Genomic DNA, 23298 nt, shown 5'->3' with positions numbered 1-23298 from the left:
TGTGGACAAACCAGCTGACATTTCCCAAGCAATCCTGTGATCGGGGAGGTGAGTGACCCCTGTGCACTTACACACCTTTCAGGACTGGAGAGTCTCGCTTGATGTGCCAGTCAGAAAAACTAACGATTCATGACATCATCGACAAATTATCTTTACTGTAAATTTGACTCTGCAGAATTCTTGCGTGCTTGGGTGAATATTGCTTGACGCCACGCAGATAAACCATAGATTTGTTTATGAACAACGTCTCGCGCTGATGGGGTACGATGACACGTAATCCCCGGAGTGGGTGAGTGTTTGAGTGGGTGTTTGAGCGAGTGTTTGAGTGAGTTTTTGAGTGAGTGTTTGATTTAGTGTTTGAGTGAGTTTTTGAGTTGGTGTTTGTGAGAGTGTTTGAGTGAGTGTTTGAGTGAGTGTTTGAGTGAGTGTTTGAGAGAGTGTTTGAGTGAGTGAGAGCTTGAGTGAGTGTTTGAGAGAGTGTTTGAGTGAGAGCTTAAGTGAGTGTTTGAGAGAGTGTTTGAGTGTTTGAGAGAGCGTTTGAGTGAGTGTTTGAGTGAATGAGAGCTTGAGTGAGTTTATGAAAGAGTGTTTGAGTGAGTGTTTGAGTGAGTGTTTGAGAGAGTGTTTAAGTGAGTGTTTGAGAGAGTGTTTGAGAGAGTGCTGTAGTGAGTGTTTGAGAGAGAAAGGCACTCTTCAAACAGTAACGAAATAGGTAGTTTCCAGTTTGTAGTGTGTTATGTTCATTTCGTAACTGGGGGCACGGGTGGCCCAGTCGTCTAAGGCGCCGCGATTCGCTGTGCTGAGTCGCGTCCCTAAGGCACGCCAGAAACCTATGATTGTGGGTTGGAATCCCGGTTCGCCCCGATTATGTTTCTAGGTTTGTCAGCACCATACCCGTGCTCGTGGGTTTCACCGAAGTGGTAAACGTCTGAGACCTGCATCACTTCGGCCTTTCCTCCCACATTTAAGCTGACACGCCGTGATATAACTGGAATACTGTTAAAAGCGGCGTTAAACCAGACTCACTCACTCACTCATTTCGTAACTTGGGGTGTGATAAGCGTGATATACCTCTGATATGTACTGATATTCTTCATTCCTCCGCTTTCAAAAGGGAGCTCATTTGTCTAAGGCGCCACAGTTGCCTCTGCAGATCTAGAGTTGCGTCCCTTAGGCATGCCAGGAACCAATGATCGTGGGTCTCGTTATACCAGACTGGCCCTGATTATGCTTCTAGATATAGGTTTGTTAGTGGTAAACGTCTAAGACAGGAACACTCCATACTTTACTCCAACATAAAGCTGACACACCTTGTCATAACTGATATACTGTTCAAAGAGGATTTAAACCAAACTCACTGTCTCTTTCAAAATTCTCGATCCAACTATGGTTGAAATGGTTTCACGTTATATAGAAACAAGAAGAGACCCACGGTAAAACACCAACCTGCAGGTCATACAATTACAGGGTTACAATTTCGTCAGATTTTATTCGGATGCCATTCACGACCCTGAAACGCCACTCGTTGAAATACATGCAAGGTGCCACCGTCATATAACTGGAATATTGGAGTTCAAGAAACAACTTGTGAACTGAACGGTAAACATGAGTCCTTTAAACAATTAGTTTTTGTGACATGTTCCACATTGGCGCTGAAAATGGTAAGTGCAAATGTCCGTTTCGCTGACAACAACCTGTTTTTGGTAGATTAAGTGGAATTCGTATAACTTGCCGACACGGCCTCAAGACACACTTGCTGACACGACCTTCAAAGCTGTTCGCCGCGATTACCCGCAAGATGTATGGTGGGGCGTTAAGCAATAATCTCACACCCTCTCTCTCGGGTAGTTTGGGTGAGGGATTTCGATCTCTATATTTTCAGAACTACGAAAACATTTTTTTGCCAAATCGTATATAAAAATATATATTATGTTGTGTATCTTGGAATTAATGTGAGATACATAATCTTGACAGTGAGAGCATGACAGCTACTACAAAATATCATTGATAACAGGTATTTTATGTTGCCCGGAGCCACCACACTGATGTGCCAAACAGTAAATAAACTGACGTCCAAAAGAAACTGTACCAGAGTTTGAAATCACTCTTGCTCACAAACAACAAAACATACATGCATGAAATAAAATGTATTGAGAAGATCAATATAGCAACATAATCAACACTGAAAATGACAATCATACCGCTACCGAAAATGATGTCAGAGCCCCCCCCCCAAAGTTGGTTGTGGTACAAAACTCGAGCTTTCAGAATCATGAACAATAGGCAGAGTACATAAACAATTGCTAACGTTCAATAACAAGTCATTAGCAGCGTTTGTGACCACCAAATGCCTCAATACACGCAACAACTCTTCGACGCACAGAAAAAGTCAGTCGTCTGATGAGGTCACGTGGGATTTGACGACATTCTTCTTGGAGTGCCAAGATCAGTTCTTGCCGGTTGGCTGGAGAGTGTGGTCGTTGTCGAACACGATGATCCATCAAGTCCCAGATGTGTTCTATGGGGGACATGTCGGGTGAGCATGCAGGCCACGGCAGGACGTTGACGTTGTTGGCTGCGAGGAAGTTAGTGACAATTCTCAATCGCAGACGACAATGTTGCGCTGTCAATAGCTGTCCTCTGTATGGTCTAAAAGCCCTGATTCCATGAGCCCTGAGTCTCCTGGCCACTGTCTGTCGACTAACCCTGTGACCTAAGGCATTTGTCGCCGATGACGTCACTGTCAGGAAGCGATTTCGGAGTCGCAAGGTACGCAAGTACGGGTCATCATGGGGCGTGGTCACCCTGGGTCTGCCTGTTCTTGGCCTGTCAGCGGTCCGCCCTTTTTGTCTGTAACGTTGCATCAAGCTGGTAACGGCAACACGGGAGCAACCGAAGATTCGTTCAATATGGGCGTGGGTGGCTCCCATCTGTACCTTACCAAGGCTCGTTCACGTTGTTTGACTGTGAGTCGTGGCATTTCTTTTGTGTTTTTTTATCACTGTGGATGTCTGACTTGCCGTTGCAATCGTTTTATACCCTTACCCGCACGTGCATTTGCAGTTGTCCGTGGTGCACGTGTTTTTCACTTTTTCGCGTGTTATCTCGCAATCATGTAACAGACGATTAACATCTTCTGCATAGACTATTGTTGTATTTAGGTTATGTGTTTCATCGAAAAACAAATTATACTTTGTCTGAAATTTATATTTTCATTTGGTAAAGTTTCTTTTGGACGTCAGTTTATAAATATGAAAATAATACATTGCTGTTTTTTGAAATTGTAAAATTTGTATATACCAGGGAGAGGGCAATCTGACTTCTTGTGAACAAATATGTATAAATATAATCAGAACCTGGACCTTAGGCATGACCAGGGAACGCTTTAACCACTAGGCTACTCTACGCTACAGTCCCGGGTAGTAATCAAATTTCGTTGTGATGAGGGACGTCGAAGAACGAATACTGACCTTGGTACAACGCCGAATACGTTTTCTGAACGTCGACAGTGAATGCAATCTCATAAGAGTTGTCTACCGCTAAACAAAAATCTGAGGACATCCCATTGCGGGTCATGTCAGAACGACCTTTCATCTGACCAATCAGAGCATCGCTTATCAGATCATGAAAGCGACAGTTGGAATGTGATTTGTGATCGTGCAACCTCGAAAAGAACACACACAGTGTATTCCGAACGACAGTTATAGGTTTTGTGTCTGTATTCATTTAACCTAGACCCTCTATTAGCCATTCCAGAATGTTCTTTTGTTCAGGTTTTAATTTTTTAATCGAGTATATGTCAAAATATGTTTCGAAGCGTAGTCGCCAGATTGAAACTCGTGTCAGAAAGCTCGATTAAGCTGCCTTCTGATTGGCTATTGTCGACTCCTTGTTCGTCATTCCGCTGGTCGATCAAAGTTCGCGAAAGGTCGGTCTGACGTGAACCGTAAAAGGTGTCCTCAGATCTTTGTTTAGCGGTAGCGAGAACTAAGATCTGATTTTAATGATATTGCAGTGAATGTTAACAGTTAACATTTAAATAGTCATTGTTTATTGATAGTCAGTTGGACTAACTAAACCTTTACGGCCTTGATTCCTCCCTTTCTCGCTTGACGTTAGTTCGGACTTCAGGTATCCACTGTGATTACACCATTGCGTCGAGGAGAATATTTAAAAAACAAACGCCAATTTAGGAAACATTTGCTAATGTGAAGACGCTAAGGGGTAACTAGTAATATGACCATTATTCCTAACTGAAATAATAGGTATTGATGGATGTATATAGTGCCAGGATAGACTCATGTAGGCCTCTTTTAATGTTATTGCAATGTAATGGTACACCGTGCTTTGGGGGAATTATAGCTCATGTGGAATACCAACAACCACGGGACGGCAATACTAGGCTCACCTGGTGTATATTCAATACACTGTATAAACAGACCTGTAAAGATCCGGGGTAGAATAGGTCTTCAGCAACCCATGCTTGCTGTAAAAGGGGACTATGCTTGTAGTAAGAGGCGACTAACGGGATCGGGTGGTCAGGCTTGATGACTTGGTTGATGAATGTCATCGTATCCCAATTGCATGAATCTTTGGTCATGATGTCAATCACTTGAGTGTCAGGTCCAGACTCGATTATTTACAGACCGCCGTCATATAGCTGGAATATTGCTGAGTGAGGCATTAAGCAACAAACAAACAAACTGTATAAACATGCTCAATTGTTACACTGTGCTGAAGGAATCAAACCGATTCGCGGTAGATGAAATCGATCTGGAATAACATGAAAATACATTCAGGATGTGTTGCTCTCTGCAACTATACAAACATGTAAAGCAAATTACATCTGGACTATGTAAAGGTTGTCGGTTTGATAACGTTATTTCCCCAACACCTGTTACAAAACAAGAACGTATATCACGGTACATTGACAAGGTCTGGAGAGATCTCAATGTGGAGCATGTTTTCATACATTTTCCGATGAATTTGATATCTACTAGATTGTGTTTGGTCAATCAGAGGCATCAAATCACAATAAAACCCCTCTGACTGAAACAGCCGATTTGACACTACTTCTTTTACGCGCAGTGTTGGTAGGCATATTTAAATAATTATATGTACAATTATATGATACAAAATGCATTCAGAAAACATGATAGACATCTGCAAAGAGAATGTATTTCAAGCTTTGAGGACAACAGCTAGCTTGCTATTTGTTGCTTTTCTTTGTATCTTCTTCATATCATTCTTCACCCAGTAATATCATGTCATAATAGTGACGTGAAGTGTAGAAATAAATCTTTGCAAGGCTTGCTTAGTTCTCTTTAGGGGTGTCCACCTCATGTTAGCTTACGAATTGTCGTGCTCCATGCTTTCAGTGCCTGTCATAAGTTAGTGTGAAGTATTACGGTGTAAGCAAACTGATTGAGCATATAGAGCGCTATGTCTTGTTTACAGGCTGTTGTCGGTGATTCCGTAATTCAGATCGACAACGCACTCAAAACACTGGACTCAACCCATTCGCTTCACTCAATATATTTTCTAACACCATAGAGTTCGCGTTTTATTTAGTCTCGGTAGAATGAAGATAAACAAATTGATCATATAATGGGTAGGTTTCTCGGCAGGATAAAGCCAACGGATAAAAACGATATCCTTTGGTGTCATATGCGATAGAGATGCAAATATCAAAGGTCAAGTGGGGACTACTTTCAGTGTTTATAAACAAACATGGCGTCGCACTTGTCATTCGGCGATCGAGTCAGAATTAACCATCGTGAATCTGGATAAATTACAGGGATAATTGCTAAAATTATCAAAAAAACAGTCTTATAATACAATATATACTGAAAATCAGTGTCGAACAGCGACGTAACGAAGGCATTTTATAAGTTTTGGCAACTTTGGAGATATAAATTACGAAACAATTTTGCGAGGCAGTAGTCCTAGCCAAGTGGGATCAGTAGCCATATATGTGCTTGTAGACCTCTGCAGCTTGAAACCTTTTCCATTAATAATAATAGTTCTGGATAGTTGGATTTAGGCGAAATATGTATGAATTGTTACCTTGTTCCGGTTTTGCGCTGTGTGTACATCTCACTGATCTTCTTAACGTTATGACAGAACAGGCCGAATGTTATCAACGTCTGAGCGTGGCCGTGACGTCTCATGTTAGACTAGGGTTAGAGTAGTTTCCCTTTGACAAAGGACAGTTACACTAGCAGACAGACCGATGGGTTGCCGCGAAAGGCAAGTAAAAACAATCGTTGTTTTGCGTATATGTTGCTTCGCCACTGTATAACAAACAGATTTCAGTTGGAACTATATTGGCCATTGTCACTGTCCGACTGACACTTCACTTACCCTGTGACGTAATAAATATTAATGCGCGCATTCCAGGAAAACTCGCAATGTTTAGGTATTGTTTGTGAGTGAGGGGAAGCGATTTTCAAGCACAGAATTGAAGAATGACATTATATGATAAAGAGGTTATCACGCTTGTGTGTTTAGGGATGGTAAATATCCTGTATTAGGAATAAACACTATGTAATACAATGTTTATTCCTAATGCAGGATATTTACCATCCCCAAACACACTCGCGTGATAACCTCTATGTACTTTTCACATTTAACATTAAATTCTCATGCCGCGCGTTCGGTTCGTAATGCAATATAGCGCTGTTAAATCTACAGGTAACCTAGCTCTACAGTGGAAACACAGTATGTTTAGCTCCAAAGTGACCTATTTAAGTACACCCAGGTGAGGTTGTGTTAGGGAGTAACCCTTTGATGAAAAGAAGACATAAAGGAATAGAGTTATCCTTTGTGTTGACCAAGGTGCCGGGTATCCGAGCAAGTCACCTTGGAACAACACTGTGTCGTGAAGGCCTCGCCTCCAGTCAGTGAAAGAGCGTGCTGGTGCGACGATTTCGTCCATGGAAGGATATATTAACAGAAGTAAGTTATTGTTTTATGATCCCTCCCCTCCTCTTGATACAGAAGAGGGTAAAAGTGTTCAAGTGACATATAGTTCATGAACATCAAGTTTCATGGTTCTTAGTACATAGAGTTTTCACGCCACCTCACCCATTGCCAGTGTCCATTCATATGATAATATCTTCAATATGTCGCCGTTTATCCCCTATGGAAGGTAGAAAACGACATTTGGAATTAGTGTATATAGTTACATATTCTTTCAACGGAATATCACATATCAGTAAATTATTTTGAATACATGAACTTTCTCAGCCTAAAACGTATTTTGATATCATTAATCTTCTTCCAAATATCATTTATACAATCGATCGTCGTATAGGGAGAGGGCCGGCTATGATACAAACCTCCTTATTCACAACAGAAAGGGGACAAAATTGGAATTCTTTTCCAAAAACAATGAATAGATAGACAGACGGACAGAGAGACAGTTTTATTCAGGTCTTTGCCCGAAATATATTCATGTACTGCAAAACATTGGCCCGTGCAATATACTATGATTAATATATATAATTAAACATATGTAGGTATAAACAATGAGAAAAATGTTAGGAACTATTAACTTTTTGCTGTACTTTAAGGAGACATACATCTGTGTTGTGCAATATGTAATAGTTTTTATAGGTAATATTTTTTTCTAAAACAATGCCTAGATGTAGATGTCATGAACAGGGTGGAACGGTGATCACGTGATGTCCAGTTGCCTACAGCTGATTGCGTATGGTTGGTTAGGGGATGTGGGCATTGCGATGAGAAACTTGGAGGAGGAGAAACTGATTATAGTTACATTATTCTATGAATAACCGTCACTCGTAAGACACTTGGGACATAAGTTATCCAAAACAAATCATATCCAGCTGTCAGTTTATTTGTCATGTCAACAAATATAAAAGAAGTGCAAACATTGATATTGTGAAGGTGTCAATATAGCTGAGATAATATCCATCCACACACAACACTTATCAACTAGTAGGTATCCCAAATAAGCGTTGATGCTCAGCGTCCCATGGCTTGGTCACTTGGTTCACTGCGTGACTGCGTATCCCGAAGTCGGTGACCGTGGTTCACAATATCAATCACTGCATTGTCTGGTCCAGATTATTTACAGGTCTCCGTGGTCAAGCTGGAATATTGCTGGTGTGGCGTTAAACAACAAACAAACACACATACCTTATTTATTGCGAGATATGAAGACAAAAGTTTGCAAAGGTTTAACATTAACAATTAACATTGGCAGTCTTATTAAGCGGAATTTAATACACTTAGCAGACATAAACGACATAAGGTCACGTTTAGGTGCAGATACTGACATGTATAATACACAGGCTCGATTACCCACGGCCATTCAACATACAGCCGGGATTTTGCTGAGTGTGGCGTTAAACAACAAAATACACGCACACACACACACACACGCACGCACGCACGCACGCACGCACGCACGCACGCACGCACGCACGCACGCACGCACGCACGCACACGCGCGCACACACACACACACACACACACAAACACACACACACATTAAGCGTTACGCCAATTGTTAAAGTCAAGGTTCAGGTGCAGAAAGACTGTTTGCAATCAGATGACAGTAACCATGACAAACAGCAAATCATATACATTAAAACAACACTAATATATTTCTGCTTCCAGGTATTTTGTTCATACATAATTATAGTGGTAGAAATGTTTGAGATTTTCATTGCTCTCATTTTCACAGGTTTTTGAAAGGAGAAGACCCTAGATCACAATGGGACGTCTCAGGATTGCCTATGGTATGTTACACATTTGCTTATTCAAACCAGTTGCATGTTCCTAAGAAATCTCTGTTCAAAGCTGAGTTCATTGTACGATTCTGAAGATGTTTTGCGAAGCACGGTTAAAGAATGACCAGGAGTTGTAATCAAGGTGAGCGTATCATACCCCACTGATGGCACCCGTCACAAACACATGCACAGGCAAGTCACTTGTTCATCTGAAAAACGCAGAAACATACAGAACGAGTCAAAATAGGGAATTGCATCGAACATAATTTGTGTCACTGATGTGTCAAGTTTTGAAATGTCAATAACATTAATAAACAATAACCTTATATCCGAAGTTAAAACACTCTCTATATAATATTGTGGTCGTGTGGTTTGTGTCTCTATGTTTGGTCTCACAACACATTATTTCAGAACATGTTTACGATTCAACTGAGTTAGGAGGGCATAACAGGAGGAAAACGTACTATTTTTAAGCATGGTCGGAAACAGATTATTTTCTTACAAAGAGAATCCAATCAACTAGTCGGTCCCATGTATTAGCAATCCCTACACTTATACTGCCTAAAGCACATGTTATATATCTACATATACCCTGCCTAAAGCACATTTCATATCCCTACACTTACACTGCCTATATCACATGAAATATATCTACATATACCCTGCCTAAAGCACGTTTCATATCCCAACACTTACACTGCCTAAAGCACATGTAATATATCTACATATACCCTGCCTAAAGAACATGTAATATATCCACATATACCCTGCCTAAAGCACATGCCATAAATCTACATATACCCTGCCTAGAGCACATTTCATATCCCTACACTTACACTGCCTAAAGCACATGTCATATATCTACATATACCCTGCCTAAAGCACATTTCACATCCCAACACTTACACTGCCTAAAGCACATGTCATATATCTACATATACCCTGCCTAAAGCACATGTCATATATCTACATATACCCTGCCTAAAGCACATTTCATATCCCAACACTTACACTGCCTAAAGCACATGTCATATATCTACATATACCCCGCCTAAAGCACATGTCATATATCTACATATACCCTCCCTAAAGCACATTTCATATCCCTACACTTACACTGCCTAAAGCACATGAAATATATCCACATATACCCTGCCTAAAGCACATTTCATATCCCAACACTTACACTGCCTAAAGCACATGTCATATATCTACACATACCCTGCCTAAAGCAGATGTCATATATCTACATATACCCTGCCTAAAGCACATGTAATATATCCACATATACCCTGCCTAAAGCACATTTCATATCCCTACACTTACACTGCCTAAAGCACATGTCAAATATCTACATATACCCTGCCTAAAGCAGATGTCATATATCTACACATACTTGCCTAAAGCAGATGTCATATATCTACACTCACTCTGCCCAAATCAGATGTCATATATCTACACATACTTGCCTAAAGCAGATGTCATATATCTACACTCACTCTGCCCAAATCAGATGTCATATATCTACACATACTTGCCTAAAGCAGATGTCATATATCTACATATACTTGCCCAAAGCACAGGTCATATATCTACACTCACCCTGCCTAAAGCACATGTCATATATCTACACATACAAAAGGTATTTCTTCAAATTCCATATAAAGTTGCAGAAAGACAGTATGATGCTTTGCCAAGTATCGTAATCAAGCTCGCTAGTCAAGTCATGGACATCTGCACCGAGAAAGAATGAAAGCATATTTTATGGTACCGTGAAAGATCTAGTCTCCGTGCTAGTCGCTCTCTCCAAATGTACTGTTCGTTCTCTGATAGACGCCTGATTACAAGAGCTCGCCAAGCCGATTTAGTTGGGAATGAACCACTATCAGTATATTCTTTGATATAGTCATCTAAATGATATGTTTTAGCAGAATGATGTTGCATATGCTTACAGGACAGCTAATATTGACAGTAGCGTTGGTAGCATGTGAGCACAAAATAGATCTTTAGTTATTGAACATTGAAGGTTTGAAGATTGCCGACTCGATAATGAATGAATGAATGAATGAATGAATGAATGAATGAGTGAAGATTGCCGACTCGATATATTCTTTTCAATTCTATAAATACAATGTAGCCATGAGGTCCACTTCATGCTTGAATTGCTGTATCAGGAATTACACAAAGGTGGCCGTTGAGTGCACTACTGACGCCCTTTTCACGAGTGGGTGTGGAGTTCATGGTTGAGTAGAGACAAGGATAAGGACAGTTCATTTGGCAGATTGTACCTTGTTGACGTCTCTATGTCATGACTATGCTTACTTTGAATATGCACTACCGTGAACCGTTTGAAAAACATTTTGCAACATATGCAACACACTCCTTCCGTTCGATTTCGAAACCATAGGCGACGCAGGTGAACACACGTCATACTTCGATTGGCCTCAGACCACAGATACCACAAGGTTTAACATAAACCGGAAGGAAAAAAGGAGAATATAGTGTGCTGTTTAAATGGGCTGTTCAGTCTATGACAATTATCTTAGAGCGACTTGTGATAGCTTAAATGAAATATAAGACATGGATTTTGTTACATTTGTTTTTATCCATAATCTGTAAATAGTATTGACTCCAGCTTCCCATGATTTGACCCCAAGTTCAAGGCCGTTGAGTGTGTTTCGCCTCAAAACTTTCGTAACCATTGTTGACAGTGGTTACTGTGAAATCTAGACTGTGGATCCGAACCGAGAAGTGGCAGGTTGGTCAGCATGCAACAGGGGAACTGACTACGACCGATGATATTAATTATGATAGGCTGTCATGTCACTGTATATATCAAAGTAGGAAAATAATTGTCATCTGAGGCCACCTACAGAGCCCCTGGGGTGCAGTACTCTCGTTAGTTTAATACATTGACTCTTTCATGGATAAAAAACATTTTCATGAATATAATTAACTAGGTATAGATGGTATGTATAAATTCTGTATGCATCTTTCAACTGTTGATATAAATATAATACAGCAACTTGGTGATGATTTTATATGTGGTTTGGTATTATAAGCAAAATTGTTAACGTTCTAGTGGTTCTATATGCATTAAAAAGAAAAGGCACAATAACAGCTTTGTCAAGCAATGAAACATTTGTTAACATTTCATAGTTGCATGTTGTAGACCATAGCTGTTGTGTTTCTCCGTCTCCTGGTAGCTATCATAATATTATCTAAGGCTGCAGTTTAGGCGTTTTGTCTGATCCTTGCTTAACACTGCTTAACGCAGGCTGAATCTCGTCACCCCTGTTTGTCAGACTCGAACGGGCTGATATATATATCAAGTAATGATTCTAGATCCGTATATGGGATAACGCGGACGAGTGATCCATTATATGGTCTATACTAACGGAAAAAAAGTAACTGTGCTTCGTGTTAAGTTTAATGAAAATAGATTTATTCTAAAATAAAAATATGCATCTCAATATATATTCATGACGACACCCCTCGACTGTATGGTCCTGATACACGATTGGCAATTACCCGCCCTTCCCATGTCCTTCGTCAACCCTGGTTCCCTACAGGGAGAACACCGTCGCCTGGTTTCTGTCGTGTGGGATGCGTGGTTCGTGGAGTGGATAACGAATCACGCCTCTGTCAATTTGACTTATAACCTATTGGCATAGTGATGTACAAAAACATGAAAAATTAAATGTTTTGACATAAATAAAATCCTTCTTTCATTGTACTAAGGTTGATGGTTAATGGTCCAGACGGATTTGACGGTACATTTGTTGGACGCAGCAATAAATCTCTCTTTGAACGGATTTGTAAGGAGCTTTGGAATCCAGTACAAAAGAGGAATGGACGTGGCTTCTGATTTTGGAGTCAAGCCAGAACCGATGCGTGGTTTTGTCAGATTTCTTCCTCAGTTAAAGATACTGGCCTTACATCTGGACATACTTGATGTGTCATCCATCCCAAGTTCTTTGATCGAACAATTAATTTAGATATCCTTACACTTGCTGTGAGGCTTTGTAAGTGGGAAAAACTACAAACTGTTCATGTGGGGCAGCCAGACTTTGGATGACAGCTGGCTGGAACAGAATTGGTTGATTCCAAGTATGTTTCCATATTTTCTGTTTCTGCATTTTTCCAATGACAACATCACTCACTGGCAAGGTCACCTTCTGTTTTGGCCCATATTTTTTGCGTATGCTTCCACAGCATCAATTAAAGTTGTGATCCCAATGTGTAGCAGGTTGCTCACAATATGTTGGTCCATATTTGAATAAGTGATGAATGTTGTTATTGTCAACAGTAGAAAAGTCACCTGTGATTATATATGATCTACGTGTTGAGAGCAGCATGACGAATCTTGACAGCCTCACGCAGTGGAAGTTACACCAAGAGCTGCCAAGTCCACGTTCTGTAACACGTTCCTATAATTGAACAGCTTTTGTAAAATGGTGCTCGTTGTGGAAAATGTTAGGGTTCCTGAAATTTGAAATATTGCGGGCATTTCGGGAAATTGATTTTCGTCTGAAATGTTTGTATCAATTCCCATGTTTGCTAATGTCAAATACAGGAACATGCGGTCTTTTGTTTTAGTGGAGTCCGAATCCACCTCAAAGGGACAACAGACAAAAAAACCCAATGACAAATGACCGCGCCCGAATGTATAATTTTAGCGAACACCTGGTGTTAACACTTTTGTGCCTTTTACACACTGTGGAATTTACCGTCGTTGCTTGGCAGCAGTGCTGCTGTGCGGCGTCAGGCAACAAACACACTTTAGTGAGTGGTGATTGGGGGTGCGACCAGTAGGGCGGGACATGCTAAGCCTTTCCCCGAACACCTGGTGTCATCACAGCTTTCACCGATCCATTCATATATTTTGCCCTTTATGCATTTGGAATCTGTTTTGGTTATTCAATTGCGTTGAGGTGTTATATTTACATCCACCTCACAAATAATCTGTTGAATTTCAGTTTCAGTGATATTTCTTGGCACGTTGTATTCCTTTGGCCTGCTGCTGGTGGTGGATATCACGAGAAAATCGAATGTGTTGAGTAAGTGATGTAATGATTAGTATTTTTATTAAGGTTGGAGTAGTTGCGTCCTGTAGTCGAGTCAGGATCCGCTGTTCGAATCCCAGATTCACACTGACTGTGATCCTTCTAGACAAGTATTTGTGTAGTTCACCAAACTTCTGTGATATACTTCTAATTAAACTTTCCTCCACATCAATCTAACACGCCATGAAGTAACTGAAATATTGTTGAAAGTGGCGTAAAATCACTCAATGTTCTTTACAAACACTTTACTATTTGTTGTGAATATGTATTTTATTGCAATACATTTGCCAATGTTCATGAAAGTTTAATGACTAAGAAAACCTAGGGTCTAATTATCAGTAATGTATCCATGTGTACTGCTGAATGGTATCAGCGTGTCATCAGTCAAACGTCGTTTAGTCCCAGTAACCATGTATTTAGCTTCATCCTGTTTGACAATAACAGAAATAAACAACAAAGTTCATTTTAAACACACGAACAGCGTGAGATCACAAATACAATCATGTTTCTTATCATCGACAGACCCTGAACAAAACAATAGGGACTTAAAATCCCGTTCCAGTTATGCATTTTGTTTGTTATTTTCAGTGCACATTTAAATGTAACCATATCTGAAAAAATCATTGTTTTCATTAAGCAAAAGGAAGTTCAGCTTTGGGTGGTTAGGAAACCGAAATTTGAAATAAAATTTTATAATATACCTATGAATGTCTTAAGACAGTGATGAGAAACAGGCAAACAATTATGTGCGGCCTGAAAAACGTATTACGTTAGGTTCATGAACAATATACATCACTGAGTTTTTGTCCAATGCGTTTTCAGATACTGACCACTTGTGTCTTCAAACAAGAACTAAACATACAGAGGAAATACAGAAATTAAATGGTAAGGGGTTATAAACATTGAAATTCACACTCCGATCCTTCCTCATGGTAAGAGATCACCGTCTACTGATATTTTATGCATTTATTTACATGTGGTGGTGTTCACTCATTCCTACCGCCTGAAAAAGAAAATAAATGTTAACATATATGTATTCGTCCTTAATTTCAGACAACCAGCTTGTGTATTCCAGAGACGAGGTCACACTCTTGGTGGACATGTTTCGTCAGAAAGTAGCAAGTAAGATTTCGTGAGCTAATCGAATTCATAAAAGAAACGGTTAATTAAATAACGGAAATTCAAAATATCCACAACATGTTCATTTGTAGACAGAAGGAAGTGTATAAACATGCCCATACACATACCATTTGGCAAAACATTCTGAGGTATTCCTAAAGGTAAGAGATGTGAACCAATCTGCAAACCTGACCAACCATCGATCCATGAAGTCGTCTCGTACCACAAACATAGATCCTTGGGCCCATTCTAATCCGGAAGCCACAGTCTGAATAATTAATTAAATAAAGCGACAAAACCCTTTCCATATTCAATAGAAATCTCTGCATAAAGCAGGGTCAATTTTCCGATTCCGACTATATCATGAGCATGTGTTTATGAATCAATATAAAATAGTAATGATACCAGGTGTTCGCGAAAAGGTGAGCGCATCCTACCCCATAGGTGGCACCCGTCACTAACACATGCAAAGGCAAGTCAATTTTTCACCTCTAATAACACGGGAACATATAAGTCAAAATAGGGAATTGCATCGGACATTGAAACTAACATGGAAACATGGTCTGCCTTTCCGTTGTTTCAAAAAGATTTTAAAAAGAATGTAAGCCTGTATTCTACTTACGACAACTATTTTTCTTTAATCGGCCCCCTGCTTTAACCGTCGCCTGAACAGCATTACCTTAATCTTTTGCATATTACTCCGTGGCACTGTTTCCACTTATCTGTGATTCGATGAACTTTTCACTGAATGAAATCTTAAAATCAAGAGATATTTCAGAAACATGCACTATCACTACCATTTTCCTCTGAGTTGTGGGGCGGTCGTGTAGCCTAGTGGTAAAAGCGTCAACTCTTCACGCCGAAGACCCGTGTTCGATTCCCGACATGGGTACAATATGTGAAGCCCATTTCTTGTGTCCCCCGCCGTGATATTGCTGGAATATTGCTAAAAGCGGCGTAAAATCCAACTCACTGACTCACTCTGAATTGCAGCTCTGAAGCATAAGAAGATTTGGTCAGAGTTACCCGCCTCTCCTCGGTGCACAGGCAAGGAAAAGAAAGCATGTAAGTTTCAAATTATTATGAATCCATAACTAATTACAGGCACGAAAGGCACAATACACATCACTCAACAGCCGCGGTGTAACTGAAAGACTTGTGTTATTTTTTGTATTTTGTTTCTTTTGTTAATGTGTTTGTTTTGTTGAACTTTGCACACAATATTCAAGCTACATAAATGAGCCTGGACCAGACAATCAAAACTGCAATTAATCTTTCTAATTTTTATAAACTTTTCAGTGGACATGTGCAATGACACAGCTGCCTGTAAACACCCACTTCCGGCGGCTGACAGCCAAGAAAACATCCGCAATATTCTTACACCTGTAACCAAACTACAAGAGGGGGCACTGGGGAGGATAAAGGATGTTTTCAACATACAGGAGAGGAGGAAATATGCTTTTGTCACGGCAGCGTCAGCGGATCACTTTGATGAATCCCAGGAGATGATCATGACTCTGGACAAATACATTTTCCCTCATTTGAGCAACTACTCCTTCTATTATTACGACATGGGGCTGAACAGAAGTCAGGTCAAACTGGTAAGCAACTATTTCATAAGAAAATCGATGGTAGAAAAAATGCAACTAAGTGAGCTAAATTGAAACCGATTGAATCAGTAGTTATAGTTTAAGGAAGTTGTAGTTGTAGTTTGTATAGAAGTAGACGTGTTTCAAATGTAGTAACAGTAGTGCTATAAATCGTAGTATGTAGAACTAACTGGTGGTGATAGATTAGAAAGGTAGTGTTGGTTGCAACACCATTATATTCGTACAATTCACGCTTTTCTGCGGCAGCTAATTTCTTTGTTTTTCGTGATAGCTTGTCTCACTTTTTTATTTGGCTTCGGGTTCGTTTCATCACGTGTCTAGGGGGCACGGGTGGCCCAGTCGTCTAAGGCGCCGTGATTGTTGCGTCTCTTGGGCACGCCAGAAACCTATGATTGTGGGTTCGAATCCCGGTTCGCCCCGCTTATGTTTCTAGGTTTGTCAGCACCATACCCGTGCTCGTGGGTTTCACCGAAGTGGTAAACATCTGGGTCCTGCATCACTTTGGGCTTTCCTCCCACATTAAGCTGACACGCCGTGATATAACTGGAATAGTGTATTAAGCGGCGTTAAACCCAACTCACTCACTCACTCATTCATCACGTGTCTATCCCGTGATGTCAAAGATATCTTCTGCCCTTCATTTGATGCTGAATGATCAAGGACTGAAGTTGGGTCGGAAATCAAGCGAATAAAGTTCTGTGAAAGAGTATATTTATGAAATTACAAGAAGCTTATAGATCGAAGTCATACTTAAGTCAACAGTGAATAAGATTGTTGCACAATTTCGTCGCGCAGAATCAGAGGTGAAGAACTCGGGAAACGCAAGAAGGTAATCGTTGACAGACCGCGATCGATTATCCAATATGGCCAAGAAAAACAGAAGGAGGTCTTTGAGGGGCATTACTCGTGAAACAAAAAGTGAAACAAGAAGTCATCTATATCCCCCGTCCATTGTCCAATCCTAAAGACAATATTATGTGCAATCAAATGTGACATTGGTTGGTCCACCTGCTTGTGGAAGAGGTTCAATACAAGAGCTGAAGTATAACTCTCCATAAACATTGTACAAATATCTGCTGTAATGATAAACAAAGGTTAGAACCATCTACCAGTATATGAAGGCTAAGACTAGTTTGTATCCTTGAGCACTGCACAATTCACTCATTTAGATATCGTGGAATGTAGAACATTGTTATACAGGTATGGTTTTGTTGCAGATATACCCTTTACGGGTAGTTACCAGAGTTACTATGAATCCTTTCTGTTGTTGCAGTATCTGCTGGTGTGTCATTTAATAATATCATTTAATAATCAATAATTATTTAAGAAAATAAAACATAACTTTCAAATATTTACAGACTTTAACAGCCTTAGACTGATATTGTACAAAGTGTCATGGAGACGTACACACCAGAAGTGAGGTAAAATTGATAAGATTGCTTCTATTCAAGTCTAAATTTATAAAAATAATATAACAACAAAATAATTTGGGGAATCGTAAATACCAAAGGCACATCTACATAATGTGGTGAATGTGTGTACTATAGGATATCTATATAAACGAAAAACAACAACACTTATGAAGTTCTGTCCCGGAAATGAAAGTTAACCCAAGGCTTTCATTCAGTTCAGTGCTATGTCCAAACTAATAAAATTCATGTAAAATAAAAGAAATATTCGGGGGAATCATAAAAAGTAAGAGGCACATCTATACAATATAGTGAATGTGTGTACCAAGTTTCATAAAGATGTCTTTCATAGTTTCCGACAGTCACCGAAGTGAGGTGAGGTGAAATGGGGTTTGACGTCAGGTTCAAGATTATTGCACTTATATGAATTAAGTAATTGAAGTAGTAGTATTGTTGGCAGGTCTAACAGTTGTAGAAATAGTAGAAGTAGTATTAGTTGTAGCAGTTGTAGCTACAGCAAATGTGATTTTTGTTATAACAGTTATATTATCTGCAAAGAGGAAACTACCTTAGTAACAAGTCATGCTAATCAATACAGTGAAATATGTATGATTTATCTTCTGTCCCCATACGTCTAAATGGAAAATCCAAAGCAAAAAGTAAATTGTGACCGATTTTTTTCATTTCTCTATAGTAATCAAACTTTAATATTTGATCATTTTGTATTTGTTTTGAATAAAGCCAAATATAGAAAATATACTCACAAAGAAGAGTTGGAACTTATTTACAAATGATTAATTCAAGCAAATTGATGTTCATTTTTATATGAAATATTTTCAGCTGGAGAAATATGGAAGGGCTGTAATAAAACGCTACCCGTTTGATTTGCTGCCTGATCGGTTTTCCTACTTGAAGTGTTACACGTGGAAGCCAATCGTTATGCAGGTAAAGTCATAGACATACATGTCTCCCAGGCACACACTGGGTTATTCCTCTGTTAGTATTGGTATTTACACTCACAGACAAGCTTTGATAATAGGTGGAGTACTTTCCGAGATTTCGCGGAGATTTCGACCCTTTTCGCGAACAATGGGTGTCATTACTGATTTTCAGTGGACCGTTCATATAATTGTCCTAGCTATTTTGCTTTTTATGCCAAATTGAATTTGTACCATCGGATAATCACGATTACCCATTCTCTTGCATTGACGTTTTAAATATACTTTATTAAAGTCGTGGCAGCTAAGACCCGGGTTCCATTTTCTATATGATAACATGTAAATGTGACTAGTCTGTTGTTGTGGCCTTCCACCGTGACAGAGATGGGTCACTGCGGAATTAAACTGTATTCACTCACTCACTGTGACATTAGGGGTGACTCTTAGGCCCTTGTGTCGTTGCTTAAATATGTCTAGATCAATTGATATCACGAGTGTCAGAGATTCACGTTCCTATTATACCTTTACACAAGGCCAGACACACCGTACAGCACCGCTCGCCTTCTGCCTCTGTTCCTAAAGTAAAATAGCAAATCATGCATAAACACTTCATATCTGCCTTGTATAGGGTGAGTATTCTATCCATTCCAATACATGATACCTCCCAATTCTTTATTGCTATGGAATGATATCAACCGAAAGCTGTTGATTTGCCACCTTGAAGCCAACTGGGCACAACTGGCCTACATCAGACCCGCACAGAATCGAGGTGTGATCAGCTCTCTGATTGGTCGATATTTGAATTTTGGGAAACACTCAAACCGCGGGAACAGTAAACAAAAATGTTCCGGTACTAAACTGAGGACACATTTAGGCGTATGGTATTAAGCGATCATTGTTTAGTTATTTAAGGACAACAATACCATGTCCAAGAATGTGGATGCATTTTGGCTTCTTTGGAACCTCTGCAGAGTTTCATGTTATTGAGGAAGCATGTTCGTTACCTGCCGTTACACTTATCCATATGGTGCGCCAGTGGTGACATTATTGTGTTTGCAAAGTTAAGGAACTTTACCATACAAATGACTACTTTTGGAGAGTTCATTGTGCAAAGACAAGGGGTTCAGGTCTTAGGATCCTTGTTTTTGCATAATGACATTGCAGTACATTGCCACTCGCAGACGTCGTGTTGTTTTCTGACAGACGAAGTCAAATATTGACTACCTGACAGGTCAATTAGTGATCATGTGTCCACTGAGTTTTCGAGTTCAGTGTTAAGTCACGTTGTTTGAACAAACCTTTTCGTGCCAGTTTTCTGTTGCTTCCTCAGTGTTTAGTTCATTGTTTAATCACGTGATAAAGATTAACCAATGAAATCAGAGCTTCTTACCAGGAATTTAACAAACTGTAATGAAACATATGTCAACACCTACATTATCCTAGAAATGAATATCTTATATTTTAATGAAGATTGTGGTAATGGCGGGTGCTGCAAGTAGAGTAGGTCATGCCTACCCTGTTTTGCCAACATCAATTTTGACTATTTTGCCTTTCACTCCCATTGGAATCTGTTTCGTTAGCTATTCGAGAGTGATTCTTCTCTGGCAATGACATCTGATTCCTTACTCTGGTGTTTGATACCCTGCTTCGAAGCAAAAAGGCGCACGCTTTCTGAGTCATTGAAAGACATGTGGCATGGCACAAGTTAACCTAAGCTCAACAGAACAGCTGTTTTCTGTCGATATTAATTGTGTTTTAATTCTTTTGAAGCGTCATTGTAAAACATGTCGGTAAGATAAATTCGTTGCAGCGGGATAACTCGGGGTACACGGGGTTATCCAAACCCTAACGCGGGAAATATAGGGCCCTATGTACCCGTCGTGATCCTGTTACAACTTATATTATACTTTGCAAGCATTTACTGGGACCATTTATTATTACTACAAGCCAGTGACAACAATAGCAAAGCCTGACCAGCGCTCTTACTACAAGCATACTGAGCTGGGGACTTGTTACCCTGTGGCGGTGTTGTTGAGGGTACATTTATTAAGAAATATTAAATCTCTGCGTTATATAATCATATCAGTAGATAAGTAAGTTTTATGTAATTATATTTTCAGGCTCATTTTGACAATGCTGAGTACACAGTTTGGCTGGACGCCTCTTCACGATTCGACAAAGGAAATCCCCGAGAAATGTTCAACTTGCTGAAAGAAACAGGTGTGCTTATGTCACCATGGCCATACCCATTTGCACAACATTGTTCAAAGCACATGTTTTCTTACTTCAACACTGAACCATGCCACTTTTCAGTTTACCACGAATCTGAAAGCGGTTTTATAATGTTACACAACCAGCCATTTACAAGACGTCTGATAATGGACCCATGGGTGGCGTGCGCCGTGGACCCAAACTGTATGTGTCATCCAGGGGCAAAACAATTATATTGGTGTTCATTTCGCACCAGGAAGTATGGGAAATGTCACCGATATGATCAGTCAGCCATAAATTTGATTCTTCTACAGATGTTCAGAAGGAATATAGATTCTGTGCAAATCCCGAAAAAGAAATATGCACATGTATCTAGGAAGAAAGGACTCTTGTACCTTAAAGACCTCCACAGGACCACGCCCAGTAACAAGTAAACCGTCAACACAAAAGTACCACACGGCTTCAAAGCTGCAGTTAGACATTGTAAATTAGGAAAAGGTCAAATGCCCGTTGGAGACAGAACAAGCACTTCTAGCACTACAATATACTGGAAGAAGCGGTGGAGTAACCTAGTGGTTAAAGCGTTCGCTCGTCACGCCGAAGACCCGGGTTTGATTCCCCACATGGGTACAATGTGTGGAGCCCATTTCTGGTGTTCCTTGCTGGGATATTGCTGGAGTATTATTAAAAGCGGCGTAAAACTATACTCACTTACTACAATATACTGGACGACAAAGCTCTCCCTTTACATTGGGAAAGAAGAGTGTATAAATACTTCTTTAATATGTGGAGTGATTGCTGATTCTAGAAATTGAAATGTTCTCAAAAGATGTGGATCTCTTTTTATTGTTTTTGATATTGTGTAACGCCACATTCAGAAATATTCCTTCCAGGCAGCCGACTGCGATCTAGCCTGACCACCCGATCCATTCAGTTGCCCTTTTGCGGTTCGTGGTCGACCTCGACCTACAGCAGTAAGTTTAATAACGATCACACATTACATTACTACCACCCTAGCCAACCAACCCAAAAATAGAAGAAGACATTGAGTTTTATTTGACGGATTCTACCCAGGTCTCAGGAGGACAATTGCGTTACACTGCCTCAACCCCCTTCACAGTAACAGCCACGAACAATATCAGTTACACATGCATTTTACCAATTTTCATTTACTGGTATTTATATACAAAATATTTCAATCTAAACGTAGCAATCAATTCAGTGTCCTTAAAAACGATTAATTTAATGAATGTTAACATTTTTTGAAAGATCTCTTGTCAGGATGATGTCAGACCCAAGGACACATACAACTTCGATAAAGACAACTCTGACAAGAGCCACAGTAACAGAAAATATTACATTCAGAAAAAACTCATACAAAATAAATTGTTACATATCCATATACCTGGGTGGTGCACCGATCCATAACCGACTATTAGGCAACGCCTACTCCTGTTAAAGGCACGTGAACTAGGGAAACATGATGGTCGACATGACCTATCGGATTGGTGTGAGTCACGCTTCACGCAGCCACCTGTTCACAGTTGTAGGGTAAACCACCTAACCAGGCAGCACATCCCAGCTATATGAGACATGAGACATGGTGTAGGGTAAACCACCTAACCAGGCAGCACATCCCAGCTATATGAGACATGAGACATGGTGTAGGGTAAACCACCTAACCAGGCAGCACATCCCAGCTATATGAGACATGAGACATGGTGTTGGACAAACCACCTAACCAGGCAGCACATCCCAGCTATATGAGACATGAGACATGGTGTAGGATAAACCACCTAACCAGGCAGCACATCCCAGCTATATGAGACATGAGACATGGTGTAGGATAAACCACCTAACCAGACAGCACATCCCAGCTATATGAGACATGAGACATGGTGTAGGATAAACCACCTAACCAGGCAGCACATCCCAGCTATATGAGACATGAGACATGGTGTAGGATAAACCACCTAAGCAGACAGCACATCCCAGCTATATGAGACATGAGACATGGTGTAGGATAAACCACCTAACCAGACAGCACATCCCAGCTATATGAGACATGAGACATGAGACATGGTGTAGGATAAACCACCTAACCAGACAGCACATCCCAGCTATATGAGACATGAGACACGGTGTAGGATAAACCACCTTACCAGACAGCACATCCCAGCTATATG

At 40.1% G+C, this 23298-nt stretch overlaps 1 protein-coding gene across 1 annotated transcript; it reads left to right on the top strand.

Moving 5' to 3' along the window:
- Positions 1 to 6871: 6871 nt before the first annotated feature.
- LOC139470155 (uncharacterized) lies at positions 6872 to 21734 on the top strand. The gene is made up of 9 exons (XM_071252454.1): positions 6872 to 6957; positions 8714 to 8768; positions 13739 to 13819; positions 14648 to 14710; positions 14879 to 14947; positions 15938 to 16009; positions 16244 to 16545; positions 18804 to 18908; positions 21022 to 21734. Exons 2-9 carry the CDS (start codon positions 8744 to 8746, stop codon positions 21544 to 21546), a joined length of 1242 nt encoding a protein of 413 aa, XP_071108555.1. The 5' UTR covers positions 6872 to 6957; positions 8714 to 8743; the 3' UTR covers positions 21547 to 21734.
- Positions 21735 to 23298: the final 1564 nt, after the last annotated feature.

This window comes from Haliotis cracherodii, unplaced genomic scaffold (genome assembly GCF_022045235.1).
Source record: "Haliotis cracherodii isolate W230 unplaced genomic scaffold, xgHalCrac1.p SCAF_20, whole genome shotgun sequence".
NCBI classification, from domain to species: domain Eukaryota; kingdom Metazoa; phylum Mollusca; class Gastropoda; order Lepetellida; family Haliotidae; genus Haliotis; species Haliotis cracherodii.
The sequence above is the reverse complement of the archived record's forward strand: the minus strand, read 5'-3'. Positions and strand labels throughout refer to the sequence as shown.